Source organism: Sinocyclocheilus grahami, unplaced genomic scaffold (genome assembly GCF_001515645.1).
Source record: "Sinocyclocheilus grahami isolate Dianchi unplaced genomic scaffold, SAMN03320097.WGS_v1.1 scaffold58.1, whole genome shotgun sequence".
Taxonomy (NCBI): domain Eukaryota; kingdom Metazoa; phylum Chordata; class Actinopteri; order Cypriniformes; family Cyprinidae; genus Sinocyclocheilus; species Sinocyclocheilus grahami.
Window position 1 is genome coordinate 3118784 of NW_015505237.1, and position 15756 is coordinate 3134539.

A 15756-nucleotide genomic window follows, 5' to 3' on the forward strand; every position below is an offset into this window, starting at 1 on the left:
AGTTACTGGGTGGCTGTTATCATATTTGACTTCACTGTACTTGACTGTTTACTTAGTTTAGCTACATATTTATTTATTTATTTTGTTTGCTACTAGCCTACCTGTTTTGTAGCATATAAAGAACCACATTTTGGAAATCAACAGCCTTTCGTGGTTTCCACGGAGGGTCACACATCTCCAGAGCGAAGGTCATTGGGTCAGCGGTGTAACCGGTTCGGTTCTGCGTAGCGACGCCCGAGTTGTGACCGAATCGTTCTTTTGAGTCGGATCTTTTCAGTCGATCTCAGCTCCAGCTCCGGCAACAGACCGTTTAGCGCGTTTCTCTTACTAAAAGTAAAAGCTGTAGTTAGCATACTTCGCCTACTATTTAAAAGCTTTCAGGCTAAACCTGATATCGTAAGCTTAGTGACTCGTTGGCTTGTTCTTCTCTTGTCGCTTTGAATAAAAGCGTCTAAATATAAATGTAATACAAGTAATGGTATGCTATTCCAGCCAAGCACTTTTATACACGTATGATTCGCAACGAAATACTTGTAAAGAACAGCAATATGTGGTTTTCTTAAAAGAAACGCCGCGCCGGGATGTCGCGAATCATAACGTAAAAGATTCACTGAGTTGATTGGTTGAACCGGTTTTCATATGAACCGTTTGAAAGAACCGATTCGCGGAAATGAGCCGATCTTCCCTTTGCTGGACACGTAAACCAGCTCGTACTCTGCTCGACGACAGTGTTGCTGCGTGAGGTTATCTCCGTCGAAACTCCTGGAGTCTGTTGGACTTGGACTGTATTTTCGCCCTGTGTCGAGCGGTTTATGTGCTGGTCCGGTTTAAGTTAAAGCATGTTTGTGCCGGGCGCAAATGAACAGGAATGTGAGGCTGGCTTCGATAAGTGAACTCGAATGTTTTTGCAACTGAAGCATAGAGACTGATGTCTGGAAGATTAACTGCATGTCCTTACTGCAGTCACATAAACTAGAGATTTGAGGTCGCAGGTATGTTTGATGATCCGGTCGCTAGTGTTTCGACAAAGACACAGTTTAGCGTTTAAAGTTGTGGAGTCGCTCGGCTAGTTCAGACATGCTAACCGACGCCGTTTCGCCTGAAGAAAATGCTTTTAGAGCTCCAAAATAAACGAAACCCCAATGCCGCAATATTTTTAGTTGTCGTTTGTCATTTTTAATTAAAAGTTACGTTATCTTTCTGTCGTTGAGTGATTTGCACGGGTGTGGCCGAAGGTTGTTTTCTGGTTGATTAGCTCCAATACAAACACGCCTTAATACAGGTCTGTTGAGGTGTCATTGTTTAGATGCCTTCTTATACTTGTGGCAGTGTAAAACTTTATATGTCGTCTTAAGCGACACTCAACGTTGTTTTTTGACTCTTTAATAGCTATACAATTAGATTATGAGCTGTCTGTGCTTATTATTGCTTTATACTATAGTTATTAATGTGTAATTATCAATTATATTAGCTTTCCCCCACACACTGGCACTTTATTAATGTTATAGCGTTTTAATTTTCTCCTTTGTGCATTATACAGTAATAGTGCTGACATGACCGCAGTTGTAGGGCGAGTTTGGGGGTGGGTCAGTCCAGTGAATCTGTACTCCTCCTGGGGCAATAAGACCAAACCTGAGGAAGCCCCAACAACGGAGATTCAGACCAGAAGCAGATGGGGCTTATGGGGACTTACTGCCTGGGTTTGGAGGGGCGAGAACACCAAAAAGGACCAAAAGACAAACACTGAGGAATTCTGGGAGACCGAAGAGACTATCAAGCCTTTGGATGTTGAAGAGCTGAGGGCTGATGTTGAGACTGAGAGCGCAGCGGCCCAAAGCTCCTCACGCTGGTGGAGCCGAATGCTTCCATCCAGATACTTTTTCTGGCCTCGGTGGTCGTCGTCCACCGCGCTCCGCCAGCGGAAATGTGCCGGGTGGAGTGAAGGTACGTGGGACAGCGATGAAGTCGATGGGCAATCAGACTATGGGACGCCTCCGCCGTCCCCCACGCCACAGAAATCTGCATTCCAGTTCTTCTCTCGCTCGTGGACGGGGGAAATTGTGCCTGAGCACTACGATATTTGCTTTAATTTCCTCCGCCACCTCTTTGACTTGTTCGTGGTGGGCTTCCTGACCACCGTATCCCCTCCGACCAAATTCATTTTGGATGTGCTGGGGGTGCAGGGGGCCCTGAAGCTGTGGCTCCATGGGATGGCCATGTTTCTGGTGTCGTCTGTTGGGATGGCCGGACTGCTGTGGGTGGTTCAGGAGCACCTGCTGCCGTTTGCGTTGATCTACGGTATCGTGCAAGCGCTGGTCATCTCTGTCAGTGTATGCCAGAGTGAAGCTTCGGCAGAGGGGGATGATGGGAAAGTTGACGGAGAAGTCAAAGAGAGCGAGGTGGAACAGGACAACATATGGGAGCAGAATGAGCCACAGCAGACAGCTGACGAAAGCAAGAAGGGAGTTAAACAAAGGAGCTGAAGTCCTGGGAAAAGTGTATTTTTGGTAAGTAGCTGTTTCTGCCCACAGAACCTGTTTTCTTGTTTTGTTTGTGCTGGTGTCACAAGATAAAGACTTTCATTGTAGAAATCCATCCAACCCATATAGCGATGCACCAAAATGAATTTTTAACCGAAACTGAAACTAACGTTTTTATTTAGCTGAAAACTGAAACTGGAAGTACTTAATACTGTTTGAACTTAATTATTAAATTGACTACATTTAAAACCTCAGACTTTGTTTTATATCAAAAGTTACTAAGCACAAAGTTTGTGATTTATTATAATTTTGTCCTTTTTTTTAATTATTAAAAATTAGCCTCCTGCAGGTCATTTGCAAACCCCAGTTTAGGAAACACTGCTCTAAATGTTCAGATGTGCTATTTTCATCCCATTTACTTGCACCATTGCAGCCACATAGCAATATTCTAAAACCCACTGACACTTAAGAAGTTTCTTAGCAGCCACCCACAACACCATGGAGTTTTGCGCTCATACTTTTTTACAGAATATTCAGGTATGGGTTACCATTTGATTTTTGAAAGGCCATTCCTCTGGTTCATGCTGTTTTTTTTGTTTTTGTTTTTTTACAATCATCCTAACCTTTGCTGTGGGGCCAAATCTTTCACCCAGAGAAAAACAAGTGTTACATTTTCAGAGAGCTGTGAAACCTGCTTGCGGTTTTGCGGATCTCTGTTTCTCTGGGATGCATTTTCAGATATTGCCCTCCTCCCCCAGAGTGACTGTTTATGGTGGTGTCAGTGATATATTGCCATTGCCTAAATGCAACTTTTTTTTTTTTTTGTACATGTGTATGTTTTGCCCTCTTTGTCTTAAAAGGGGGTAGTTCATCCAAAAATGAAAATGGTGTCAATTTAATCACTTTCCTATTGCTTCAGACATTCTTTCAAAGCCTTTACCTTTGAGTTCCACACAAAACGAGAAACTATGAAACCTGTGCTGCCTTTTTCTTCCTTGGAATTGCAATGAATGTGGATGCAAAAGCACATTAAAACAAGCATCATAAAGATAGTCCATACAACTCATTAGCTATATTGCAAGGATTCTGAAGCAGGGCTGGGGTATATGACCAAAAATATTACCACAATACCTTTTGCCATGTCATACGATATCAATATTTACAGTGGGGGAAATATGTATTTGATCCCCTGCTGATTTTGTAAGTTTGCCCACTTACAAAGAAATTAAGGCTCTGTCATTTTTATGGTAGGTTCATTTTAACGTATAGAGACAATACCAAAAAAATCCAGGAAAAAAAACATTATATAAAGGTTAGAAATTGATTTGCATTTCAGTGAGTGAACTAAGTATGTGATCTCCAAGCAAAACATGACTTAGTACTTGGTGCAGAAACCCTTGTTGGCAAGTACAGAGGTAAGATGTTTTTTGTAGTTGGTCACCAGGTTTGCACACCTCAGGAGGATTTTGATCCACACCTCTTTACAGATCCTCTCTAAATCCTTAAGGTTTCTTGGCTGTCGTTTGGCAACTCGAAGTTTCAGCTCCCTCCACAGATTTTCTATAGGATTGAGGTCTGGAGACTGGCTAGGCCACTCCATCACCTTAATGTGCTTCTTCTTGAGCCACTACTTTGTTGCCTTGGCGGTAGGTTTCGGGTCATTTGATTTGCATTTCAGTGAGTGAACTAAGTATGTGATCTCCAAGCAAAACATGACTTAGTACTTGGTGCAGAAACCCTTGTTGGCAAGTACAGAGGTAAGATGTTTTTTGTAGTTGGTCACCAGGTTTGCACACCTCAGGAGGATTTTGATCCACACCTCTTTACAGATCCTCTCTAAATCCTTAAGGTTTCTTGGCTGTCGTTTGGCAACTCGAAGTTTCAGCTCCCTCCACAGATTTTCTATAGGATTGAGGTCTGGAGACTGGCTAGGCCACTCCATCACCTTAATGTGCTTCTTCTTGAGCCACTACTTTGTTGCCTTGGCGGTAGGTTTCGGGTCATTGTCATGCTGGAAGACCCATCCATGACCCATCTTCAGTGTTCTGGCTGAGGGAAGACATACACGTGCCGCCTTGAGCAGGGGGACCTTGCGGCCGCTGCAGGATTTCAGTCCATTGTGCAGTGTGTTACCAATGGTTTGCTTGGTGACTGTGCTCCCAACTGCATTAAGATCATTAACAAGCTCCTCCCGTGTAGCTCAGGGCTGATCCCTCACCTTTCTCATGATCATCCTTACCCCATGAGGCAAGATCTTGCACGGAGGAGATGGTTGTTTTGTATTTCTTCCTTTTCCGAATAATCGCACCAACAGTTGTCTCCTCCTCACCAAGCTTCTTGCTGATGGTCTTGTAGCCCATTCAAGCCTTGTGCAGATCTAAAATCTTGTCTCTGACATCCTTTGACAGCTCTTTGGTCTTGCCCATGGTGGTGGGAGAGGTTGGAATGGAAGATACAGATTGTGTGGACAGGTGTCTTATACACCTAACAAGCTGACATTAGGAGTAACTTCTTAAAGTGGCAGGACTAATCTGTGTTCCAGATGGGCACATAAGCAATCTGAGGGAGCCAGAATTCTTGCTGGTTGGTAGGGGATTAAATACTTAATTCACTCACTGAAATGCAAATCAATTTCTAATGTTTTATATATTGTGTTTTTCTGGATTTTTTTTGGTTGATATTCTGTCTCTATACGTCTAAAATAAACCTACCATAACAATTACACACCCTTCATTTCTTTGTAAGTGGGCAAACTTATAAAATCAGCAGGGGATCAAATAAACATCTCCCCCACTGTATACTGATATTTACTATTAATGGGGAAGAAAATGCTTTTCACATTTTTGTCAGACCTTGGAAATGAATGTAAATATAACTTGGTTTGTTCACAATTAAACTCCACAGAGTAGAGCTACCTTTTAATTTAGGGCCTCACAAAATCAATTTAGTTTTTTCATAAATTCTGTTTGGTTTCCATTTAATTTTTCTGGTTTCTGTGTTTTATGAGTCAATACAAGTTGGATCATGAAGTGTCAAATTAATAAAACTTTAATGATTTAATCAATCTTTTAAAATGCAAACAAATAAACAATACAGCAATTCATTTACAACAAAACATTGCATTTTAATTCGTCAAAAAAGCTGCACAACAGAACTGTATAATTAAATGAAAAAAAAAATTTGGTTTAATTATATTCCTTAAACCTATTACTATTATCAATTTGAGAATTGCATTTTAGTATACAGCAGTGATCTATTTCTATTATAATTTAGTAGTAATATAATTCTGTTAGAAGTTAGGCTGAACTTTTATTGTAGTGGTTTGTCATGAAGATCTTTGAGTGTCTAGTGCCCCCCAAAAAAGAGGAGAACACACAAATATCTGGCTTTCTCATATTGCAATGATGAACAATTTCTCTGCTTCTGTCACAGGTTGTTGACATGCTGATAGTCCAGTACCAGAATCTTTCATTGAGGATTTAACCACTTCAACACCGACCACCAACAACTCCCCATGAGCAATGGACGAGCACCCTAAATGTGCCAGCACCTCTTTCTCTCCACCAGTGGAAATTTTTTGCTCACTTTAAAATATACTTTTAATTTTCCCAAAAACGATTTTGACATAGCACACCAGCAGGAGAAGTGGCCAAGTAAAACACTAGAATCTGCAGCCACCGCGATAAAACAACCATGTTGAACCATGTACAGAACTGAGGAACCAGCAGTGATTGATTGTCAGGGAATTTCACTGAAATACTGTGTGATCCTGAAAGCTGAACCAGTTTTTACTTTTACCTTTATATTGTGATTTAACAGCTTTGCGACTTCACGCTGCGTGTACTGCACATCTGCATGCGTCACTTTATTCATAGCTCAATGTGGCCTCTAACAGTGTCTCTGGATTGTTCATATCTGCAATGTGTCCGCTTCCGTTTAATGGGTTGAGTCGCCCATCCTTAATTCGGTCCATTAGTCCAGTCACAGGCTAGCTTGGTGTACTTTTTGAGTGCAATTATAGAGGAACTGAATGCAAATGATTTTTAAACTACCTTTTGCATTCAGCAAACCTGATGTTGTTCCGTACTTATTTTATTTTCATTCATTGAACCCATTTATAAAAATCTGACTTCCTTATGTTTTGAGTTACGTCATTAAAACCACTCTGTGTTTGACGTATATTTATGTACGCTTCGTTACAGCATTAACTGCATGTCTTGATTAATTTCAAATGTGTTGTCAGTCTTACTTCATTTCTATTTCAGTTGATTATATCTGTTATGCCTCACAGTATCTGGTACTTCGGCCAGTTCACAGGGAATTATGGGTAAAGAAATTAGAAGTAATTTTGCACAATTGCGTACCGACAGCTTAATATCCAATGCTTTGTTGCACAAACGTGTCTCTCGCTTGCAAGAATAGCTTTCTCTTCCTGAATGTGTTCCACAGATAGCGTTTTATCTATGCATGATACTATAGAACAATGACACATTTGTGAGTGACTTTTCCTTTGTGGTACTGGTTTATAAATTTCTAAGTTGTTCATGTCAGTTATTTAACCATTAATATGTAGCGCTAGAATTGTTGGTTTACTACAACCTTGAGCAATGCAAGAATACGTGTAACCTCTGAAGGTTCTTTAAAATGTGTTTTTCCATGACCATAGAAGTGCGGGCCACTGCTGAAACCACACAGCTGTGAATAGAAATGTCTGCTGTAGAGTGAAATGCATTGCAGCTCAAGGATGGATGTACCTAGGGTGTGAGATCTACATCTACAGTTCTTAAGTGCTGCACATGGAGTCTTTAATAGTCCTAACAGCAAAAATAAACTTTCTTTTCCCATATGTCATGTCTGGAGTATGCTTATAGTAGGGCACATGTGGACTCAGATTTGATCTGTTATGGATCAGTCTGTCCCAAGTAGTCCAAAAATTGACACTTTATTTTATTTTGTTTAACCACCGCAGCCATCTTTGTGTCATGGCACTATGAATTTTAATTGTACAGATGTTTACCGAAAACTCTATTATCTCGAGACTAACTAAAATTTGCTGTTACGACAGATAGCCATTGTGGTTATTAGGAAAATTAAAAATGGTTGTGCAACCTCCAAAGATGCATTTTATATATCAAGGATCTGGGTTTCATGCTTTCTGACCAATGAACGATCTTCCAGTTGTTAATATTTGTTTTATATATATAAATATATAATAGTATATTTTAGAGCAGAGCAGATAGAGATTTCACTATAGAAATTTCCATTATGTTTTAATATTTTATTCATTTCATAATTTTTTACAGGCCTGGATATGATCGCAACAATTAAGCGTCTTTACATTTCTAATAGTATTATGTTTACTGTGTGAAAGAGAGGAGGGATGAGATCAGGATGTGACACTAGCCAGATTTGAATTCACATCATCCAAAAGAGTACCTTAGTTCACATGCATCAACCACTAAGCTTCTGAGCTCCATTAATACATCAACTGAGTCATTATATAAATGTACATTTCATAAGGACTCAACAGAATCAGGATGAGAGTCAAACACAATTAGGTTGCCATTAAGCATTTAATAGATATAAACAACATAATTTAACATCTGTTTATTCATGTTAAGTCCACTCTATGACCTTTGCTATGTACATACAGGTGCATTCACAGTAAAGGGACGACAGATGCATGTGAATGCTGGGATGCAGATGACTGCAGTGACGGTCCTGATGGGATCAACTATAAACTGTACGTGACATCAGTGGAGAGATGATGCTCTGTGCATTTGGTCTTGGCCAGCATTCAGCCATACACTCTCCTGCGCTCTTTATACCACATAAAATCCATTTACACCTTAAAGCTCGAGTCAAACTACTACACACCATCCTGACGGCATATGCACTCTCCCAATTTCAGATGGATTTCATACCAATTTCTGCCAAATAAAAGCAGCCATAGTGCCTAGGACGAGATGAGGCACCTTACATGTCACAGGGTGATCTATATCACACACACAAAACATATTCCCTGTATTTTGTATAAGGCATGAGAATGAAAGGAAAAGACACCAAATCTACACATTTTCAGATCAATCCTACTGTTTAAAATAATAGTTCACCCAGAAATGAGCATTTGCTGAAACTTTACTCATCCTCAGGCCATCCAAGTATTAGATGAGTTTGTTTCTTCATAGGAAATGTAGCATTACATCACTTGAATGGATCCTCTGCGGTGAATGGGTGCCGTCAGAATGAGAGTTCAAACAGCTGATAAAAACACAACAATAATCCACACCACTCCAGTCCATCAGTGAACATCTTGTGAAGTGAAAAGCTGTACATTTCGAAGAAACAAATCCATCATTAGTCAGTGTTTTACCTTTAAACTGTCACTTCTGGCCAAAATACTAGTCTATAATCAATAAAATCTCCATCAAAATTCACCAACATATTCATTTATAACATTAAATGTTTTTGCCTGTAAACTGTGCTTGATCTGTGCATATTTCTCTCCTGATTCAGACAAGATGACTTTCACTGGAGAAAGCAACATTATGGATTATGGCCTCGTATTTTAGCCATTAGCAGTGGTTTGACGTAAAAAAAAAAAGTCTTGATGGATTTGTTTAGTACAAACACTTCACTAGACGTTAATTGATAGTCTGGAGCCGTGTGGGTTACTTGTGGATTATTGTGATGTTTTTATCAGCTGTTTGGACTCTCACTCTGACGGCACCCATTCACTGCAGAAGATACACTGGTGAGCAAGTGATGTAATACTAAATTTTTTCAAATCTGTTCCTACGAATAAACAAATTCATTAACATCTTGATGGCCGGAGTACATTTTCAGCAAATATTCATATTTGGTTGAACTATTTCTTTAATTTCATAGCTGCGGTTTAATTTCGGTAAAGATCCAGGTGGCGTTCTCAATTCGCATTAGGAATGAAGTACAGCATCACAGATTTTTCTCAGTCCACTTCAAGTTATAAACACATCGATGTCTTTGCACGTACATGCCGAGTCTCTGACTAGTCTGATTGTCTGAGGGGAGTCTCGCTACAACTCAATCAAACATTGACGGCTGATGGAGATGATTTATATTTTCCCTTGTGAAAATATCCAAAGGGTTGAGTTCCTGAAACCTGCCATGTTTTAAATTCACTATAGCACACAACACATACTACGCTTGAAGTTCCTCAAGTGATATGAAGAAATACTGCTGCTAGAATTGTGACACCGCAAGGCAAATTATATTTGATAGAAAATTCATTTTTTTATACTGCATTTAGTCCTTTTAAATCCGTTTGATATGAACTAGAAGCTATAACCCTGCTGAATCATATTTGAAGGTTTAAATCCATTAAAATGTTGCTTGTGGACACAAAACTGGTAAGATCAAGTGGTTAAACGCAAACAAATAAATATCGATTTTACAAAAGGAATAAAAACCAATGTCCTATGTACAACAAATATCAATTTTCCACAGCATTCAGATCGCAAAAAAGGTTTAGTCTTCTTTGAGTCATTAAACAAATGACTGAGGAGAAAACTAAATCACATTGCATTGCTCTACAAGCTTTCATTCATCAAAAAGCTTTTGACACCCAGTGATGGTGTGATGTAATCAGATGTGAGTGAGGATGAGGGATTATGAATGTAGTGCCCACGTCGTCCGTTACCCTTCCCTCCAAACCGACTCTCCCACTCGCCTCAACTTCTAGTGAGGGTTCTTTCCCCCAGAGCTAGGGGGCGCTGTGCCCCCTCCACCCTCCCTCTGTCCATGGCCTCTTCTCCCGTGTCCCAGAATGCAGTGCGCGCTTCCGCAGCCTTCCTCGTCATCCCCCTCGCTTTCCGAGGAAGACTCGCCGAACTGTCGAGGCTTCTCATAAACACAGCAACCTGAACATATCAAAGCCATTGTAGAAGAACGTGAAAAACAAATAAGCTGAGGACGTTCTATTTCAAGCAACAAAGCATTCAATAGGCCGCTTTGAGCAGATGCAGGTCATTTAAACCTGATTTTCAAGGTCAGCTATTTAAAATCTGGCCCAGATCTGCCTGTCCTACACTATTTTCAAGTATGAAACCGATTCTCGTTTTATACACATTAAATGACGATCCATAATGGATTCAGATCAAGACTTCACATAAAGTCAAAACAAGCCTCACACTTTGAAGACCTCCGGCCCAGATGTTCATTGTCCACCGTGTCACTGGACCACTCCACTTTCTTCTCCGTCTTCCTTTTCCTGAGCTTGATGGTCAGGCTTCTGCCCTCCTGAAAGCACACGAAGTGAATGAAGAATATCAGTGACATTATTAAAGGGGTCATATGATGCGATTTCAAGTTTTCCGTTCTCTTTGGAGTGTTACAAGCTGATTGTGCATAGATAAGATCCCTGAAGTTGCAAAGACTAAAGTCTCAAAACCAAAGAGATATTCTTTATCAAAGTTAAGACTCTGCCACGCCCCGCTAAAACGGCTCGTTCTAACACGCCCCCACATATCTACCTCACCATGTGCGAATATTAGCATAATGCCGCCCAAATGTACACGCAAAGAAAGAAGGCGTGGTTTCAGTAACCGCAGTTAGTGTTGAAGCAGCATGTCAGGGAGACGCTGTGTGTTTCTATATTTTTACAGCTGTGAGTAACCATTGATAGTTATGATGATGACAACATTTATCACATCAACCATTGTTCTGGCTTTGTGTTACTACTGCAAAACCACAACACATTAACATGGGATCTTACTACGTACTGCAACAAAATCTGCTAGACATACAGCACAGCAATACCATGCACTCTTTAAAGTACTGTAAAATGCCATGCATGATGGTCTATGAATAAGGTAAACATTTAATATTATGGTATAACCATTTTGTAACAATATTTTATTGGCCAAACATTATGAAGACAATAGTGTTCACAGTAATTGGGATTTTTTTATTACAAAAAACAAAACAAAAACAAAAGCAACTTTAAATAAAATAAAATGTAGGGATGCACGATATATCGGCCACCATATCGGTATCGGCCCATATCGGCTCATTTTTTCTGTTATCGGTATCGGCCTGATAAGAAAATTTGGCCGATATCTTAAAGCCGATAAATAATGCATTATTTCCTTCAGAGACACTTCAGATGCGCGCTGTTCGTTTGCAGCCTTTTGTGCAATTGTACATTGTAATATTGTGTTTATTTGATGTATATCTGATTTATCTCATATAGAATGCGTTTGGTTAACATAATAAATATACACAGCACACACATTATGTAAACAAAAACATTTATTTTGGATGCGATTAATCGCGATTAATCGTTTGACAGCACGAATATATATATATATATATATATATAAATAACAGTGGGTTAACATACTGTTATAGATTTTAGTAACAATTTTATTAAGCTATTTATATATTTTTAATTTCCATTTTGGTGTCCTTTCAAGATTTAGTAGTTTTGTTGGTTTTGCCATTTTTTATTTATTTATTTAAACGCCTGCACAGTTTTATTTTTAATTATTAATTTATGTTTTCGTTTTTAGTACATCAAGTTCAACGAAAATGTACGTTTAAACGAAAATGAGAAATGTTGCCTTGGCAACCAGCTGAAACAAGTTTGATCGTTTTAGTTAACGTTTATTTTATTTTAAGTAACGAAGATGTTTATTTTCAACGGTTGTAAGTTAGTTTTAGTTAACTGTAACAGCCCTAGTCCTGCTCTTGCTGTAGGTGTTGAAGAAGTGCCCGTGTTTAAGTGCTGTAAAAAGCGTTCACTCTTTTCTATCGTTTTGATTGAGTTTTTACGGCAGTAACAATGATCATAACACACTGTCAACCCAGTAGAGAACACTCCCAGCTGAACATGTCGCTCACCAGACAGGCCTTGCGCTGCTATCTACTCAGTCTAGTGACACAGCACGCTCGGTTAATCACCAGAGCCGCGTCGGGCTAGCTGTGGCTCGTGATGGTGTCTACAGTAAGTAGGGCAGAGTGAGTACCTGCTGCGGTGGAGGCGGCGTGCCCGTCTGAACGGTCTCCGTTATCGTCTCACTCGATGTAACGTTACCTTGTACCTCCGCCATAGCGCTGCTCAAACCCCAATAAACCTTCCAGCGGCGCTCGGTCGCCTTCAGTCGTTTAAAGGATACTAAATCACGACGGCTGCAGCTCTCGGTTGGCGCGTCGGGACGTCGAGCTGGACGCTATATGAATCTGAGATGAATTTGCGCCAGTCGAATCACTCCTCGGAAGGACGCTTTTGCGGACGGACCGGTTCCCGAAGTTGACTGTGTTTCAAAAACTAGTGAGCTGACTCCCTAGACAGGATTTTGAGACAATATAGTAGTGTTTGGAGTGAGCTCAGCTGAATTGTATATCTAAATATGCCGTTGACTCGAAAAACGCCCAAAAAATATAACGATCTCGGAAAGCGCAACGCACCCTTGATGCTCACTATGCTGTCTATAGAGGCAGCTCGCTAGCTCTTGAGACGCAGCCGCTGAGTGCTCCTTTAAAAACGTTCCGATGGGAAACAGCGGACGCTACGAGAACTTGCACAACGTGAAGGAAGCATGAGGACTGTTTGCAGCTTTTTGATTTGACACTCATCTATGTTTTTGATTGAAGCATTTGAAGTCGTATGGAATTTTAGACCTAAAAATATTAGTGGGGAAAAATCACTGCCGTATGTCTGCTCCCTGTGACCGCACACACTGAAGGTACATTCCTTTTATGGGTCACTTAATATGCAGCATTTTTTCCCCCCTGAATACTGTTAAATATGCATTTCATTAAGTTTCAGAACGCATTTATTCACAATATTTTCAAAAACACGAACCTTCATCGACTGCTTTTAAGCATTGCCAAACACATTTGACTGTATTTGCACGATTGTTTCTTATTTTATGTACTATTTTGTTATACTATTGTTCTTAATGATTGCCATATTCATGTTCTATTGCATTCACATGGTACTCCAAGCAGTGTTATTTTAGTATTATTTATATGTTATAATGGTAATTAGTAGGGATACACGATATATCTGCCACCATATCGGTATCGGCCGATAAATGCTAATTTTTTCTGTTATCGGTATCGGCCGATAAATGCTAATTTTTTCTGTTATCGGTATCGGCCGATAAATGCTAATTTTTTCTGTTATCGGTATCGGCCGATAAATGCTAATTTTTTCTGTTATCGGTATCGGCCGATAAATGCTAATTTTTTCTGTTATCGGTATCGGCCGATAATGGTTTTTAATGATGAGACCTTTTTTGTAATCAGGCTCTCAAAAAGTATATAAAAATTTGGATATAGATTTATCGGCCAGCATATCGGTTATCGGCTTTCAAAAATAAAGAATAATCGGTTATCGGTATCGGCCAAAATTTTCATATCGGTGCATCCCTAGTAATTAGTAATATTTAGATTTTTAAATCATTTTTGTATTAATAGTTTAAATTACATTTTAGTTAAAGTTAAGTTTAATCATTTCATTATGTGCTTCTGTTATTTTCATTTATGTATTTTTATTTCTATATAACGTTTTAGGTTTTATAATTGTAAGTATTTCAACTTAAACTTATTTCAGTTATTTGCTAGGGCAACATTTTAAAGTTTTTGTTTTTTTTAAGTTTGTCTTTCTTTTATTTATTTACAATTTTTAAGTATTTCTATCTATCCTTTTATTTAAGTGTAAGGTTCATAATAGTTTTAGTTTCAGTTAACAATAACAGCACTTACTCCAAGTTAAACAAAAAATACCTTGGTACCTACCATGAAAAAAAAAAGTAATGAAAAAATGTATTACTAAAATTTTCAAATGTGATGCACAAATTAAATAATAAAAAAAAGGTTGTATTACATTTTGTTTAACAGAACAACAATTGTTTGTCTTTTCACATTAGTTTCAGTCTGAAAGGCTCCAGATTTCAGGACATGCGGATGGCTGTGCAGAATCTGGAGCGGAGGTCTTCAGAAGGCCTGGAGCACATGGGGATGCAGACTCTGCTCTCAAAGCTCATCTAGCACACAGCCTTCACATCATCCCAGGACACAAGCGGAGAAAGCCAAACGCAGACAAGCACGGGAGAAGGCCATACTCAGCAGCGTAGGTTATGCAGACTGAACATATCAAAATGGGTACCTAATGTTTCCTTTGGTTTAAACCCATAAAAGTCTTATCATGTCTTTAACCCTTGCAGGATGTTAATGATCCTGGACTTATCTGGTCAGATAAAGAGAAAATAGCATACACTGCTGCACTCGTACCTGTAGAGAAGAAAGGTGACAATGTTTTTCCTCTCCCTGTGTCTTGTGTTTCTGTCCATTGATGCGCTGGCATCTGACTAATGCAGTTATTATAGATGTCTATTGCTATCGTCCCATGTCTTCCAAATGTCCTCTCTTTTAGACACCACTCTGCCCTTCCCACAATCCTACAGCCCGGAATATGTGGAGTTTGGCTGGTATCAGTGGTGGGAGAAACAGGGATTCTTCAGTCCTGAGCGGCATGTATGGGAGCAGTTACAGCTTAATATAAGCTGTCTCTACCCTAAAGCAAATAAAGAAATCAATTAATATATAAATACACCGTTGTTCAAAAGTTTGGGGTCGGTAAGATTTAAAAAAAAGAAATGAATACTTTTATTAAGCAAGGATGCATTCAATTGGTCTAAAGTGAAAGTAAAGACATTTATAATGTTACAAAAGATTTCTATTTGAAATAAATGCTGTTCTTTTGAACTTTCTATTCATCGAAGCATCCTGAAAAATTACATATCATAGTTTCCACAAGCATATTAAGCAGCACAACTGTTTTCAACACAAGAAACAAGAATTATTTTTTTTTTTTTTAACAAGAATTGTTTCTTGAGCAGCTAATCAGCATATTATTATGATTTCTGAAGGATCATGTGACACTGAAGACTGGAGTAATGACGCTGAAAATTCAGCTTTGCATCACAGGAATAAATTACATTTTAAAATACAGTGGCATGCGAAAGTTTGGGAACCCCTTGCAGAATCTGTGAAAATGTGAATAATTTTAACAAAATAAGAGAGATCATGCAAATGATCATGTTCTTTTTTATTTAGCACTGTTCTGAGTAAGATATTTTTCATAGAAGATGTTTACATTTAATTCACAAGACAAAAAAAAATAGCTGAAATTATTAAAATAACCCCATTCAAAAGTTTGGGAACCCTTGGTTCTTAATACTGTGTGTGGTTACCTGGATGATCTACCACTGTTTTTTGTTTTGTGATGGTT

General features: G+C 39.1%; 3 protein-coding genes across 5 annotated transcripts in view; 2 read left to right on the top strand and 1 right to left on the bottom strand.

Moving 5' to 3' along the window:
* Window positions 1-75: 75 nt before the first annotated feature.
* On the top strand, window positions 76-7326 carry LOC107584299 (uncharacterized). Of its 3 annotated transcripts, none has more exons than XM_016270864.1 (3): window positions 76-188; window positions 1541-2507; window positions 5913-7326. In XM_016270864.1, exon 2 carries the CDS (start codon window positions 1554-1556, stop codon window positions 2481-2483), a length of 930 nt encoding a protein of 309 aa, XP_016126350.1. In that variant the 5' UTR covers window positions 76-188; window positions 1541-1553; the 3' UTR covers window positions 2484-2507; window positions 5913-7326. The 3 variants fall into 3 exon arrangements, with proteins under 3 accessions (XP_016126350.1, XP_016126349.1, XP_016126348.1); XM_016270863.1 differs by lacking the exon at window positions 76-188 and adding an exon at window positions 666-992; XM_016270862.1 differs by lacking the exon at window positions 76-188 and having other exon boundaries at window positions 666-2507.
* Window positions 7327-9077: 1751 nt separating this feature from the next.
* Window positions 9078-12890, bottom strand: LOC107584300 (protein phosphatase 1 regulatory subunit 11-like). The gene is made up of 3 exons (XM_016270865.1): window positions 12485-12890; window positions 10649-10757; window positions 9078-10378 (listed from the first exon to the last, which is right to left on the bottom strand). The coding sequence occupies exons 1-3, from the start codon at window positions 12566-12568 to the stop codon at window positions 10197-10199; spliced, it is 375 nt and encodes a 124-aa protein (XP_016126351.1). The 5' UTR covers window positions 12569-12890; the 3' UTR covers window positions 9078-10196.
* Window positions 12891-13010: 120 nt separating this feature from the next.
* The window catches only part of LOC107584340 (valine--tRNA ligase, mitochondrial-like), a 20852-nt gene continuing 18106 nt past the window's right edge, over window positions 13011-15756 (top strand). Inside the window, exons 1-4 of the mRNA XM_016270917.1 lie at window positions 13011-13046; window positions 14407-14595; window positions 14690-14771; window positions 14899-15062. Of these exons, the coding sequence (XP_016126403.1) occupies window positions 13011-13046; window positions 14407-14595; window positions 14690-14771; window positions 14899-15062 (471 nt within the window). The remainder of the gene's footprint in view (window positions 13047-14406; window positions 14596-14689; window positions 14772-14898; window positions 15063-15756) is intronic.

Coding starts and splice junctions, on each gene's coding strand:
- LOC107584299 (XM_016270864.1), top strand. CDS start 1,554: ATGACCGCAGTTGTAGGGCGAGTTTGGGGGTGGGTCAGTCCAGTGAAT.
- LOC107584300 (XM_016270865.1), bottom strand. CDS start 12,568: ATGGCGGAGGTACAAGGTAACGTTACATCGAGTGAGACGATAACGGAG. Junction 10,758..12,484: donor CGCCGCCTCCACCGCAGCAG/GTACTCACTCTG, acceptor GTGTGCTTTCAG/GAGGGCAGAAGCCTGACCAT. Junction 10,379..10,648: donor GGGCCGGAGGTCTTCAAAGT/GTGAGGCTTGTT, acceptor TGATATGTTCAG/GTTGCTGTGTTTATGAGAAG.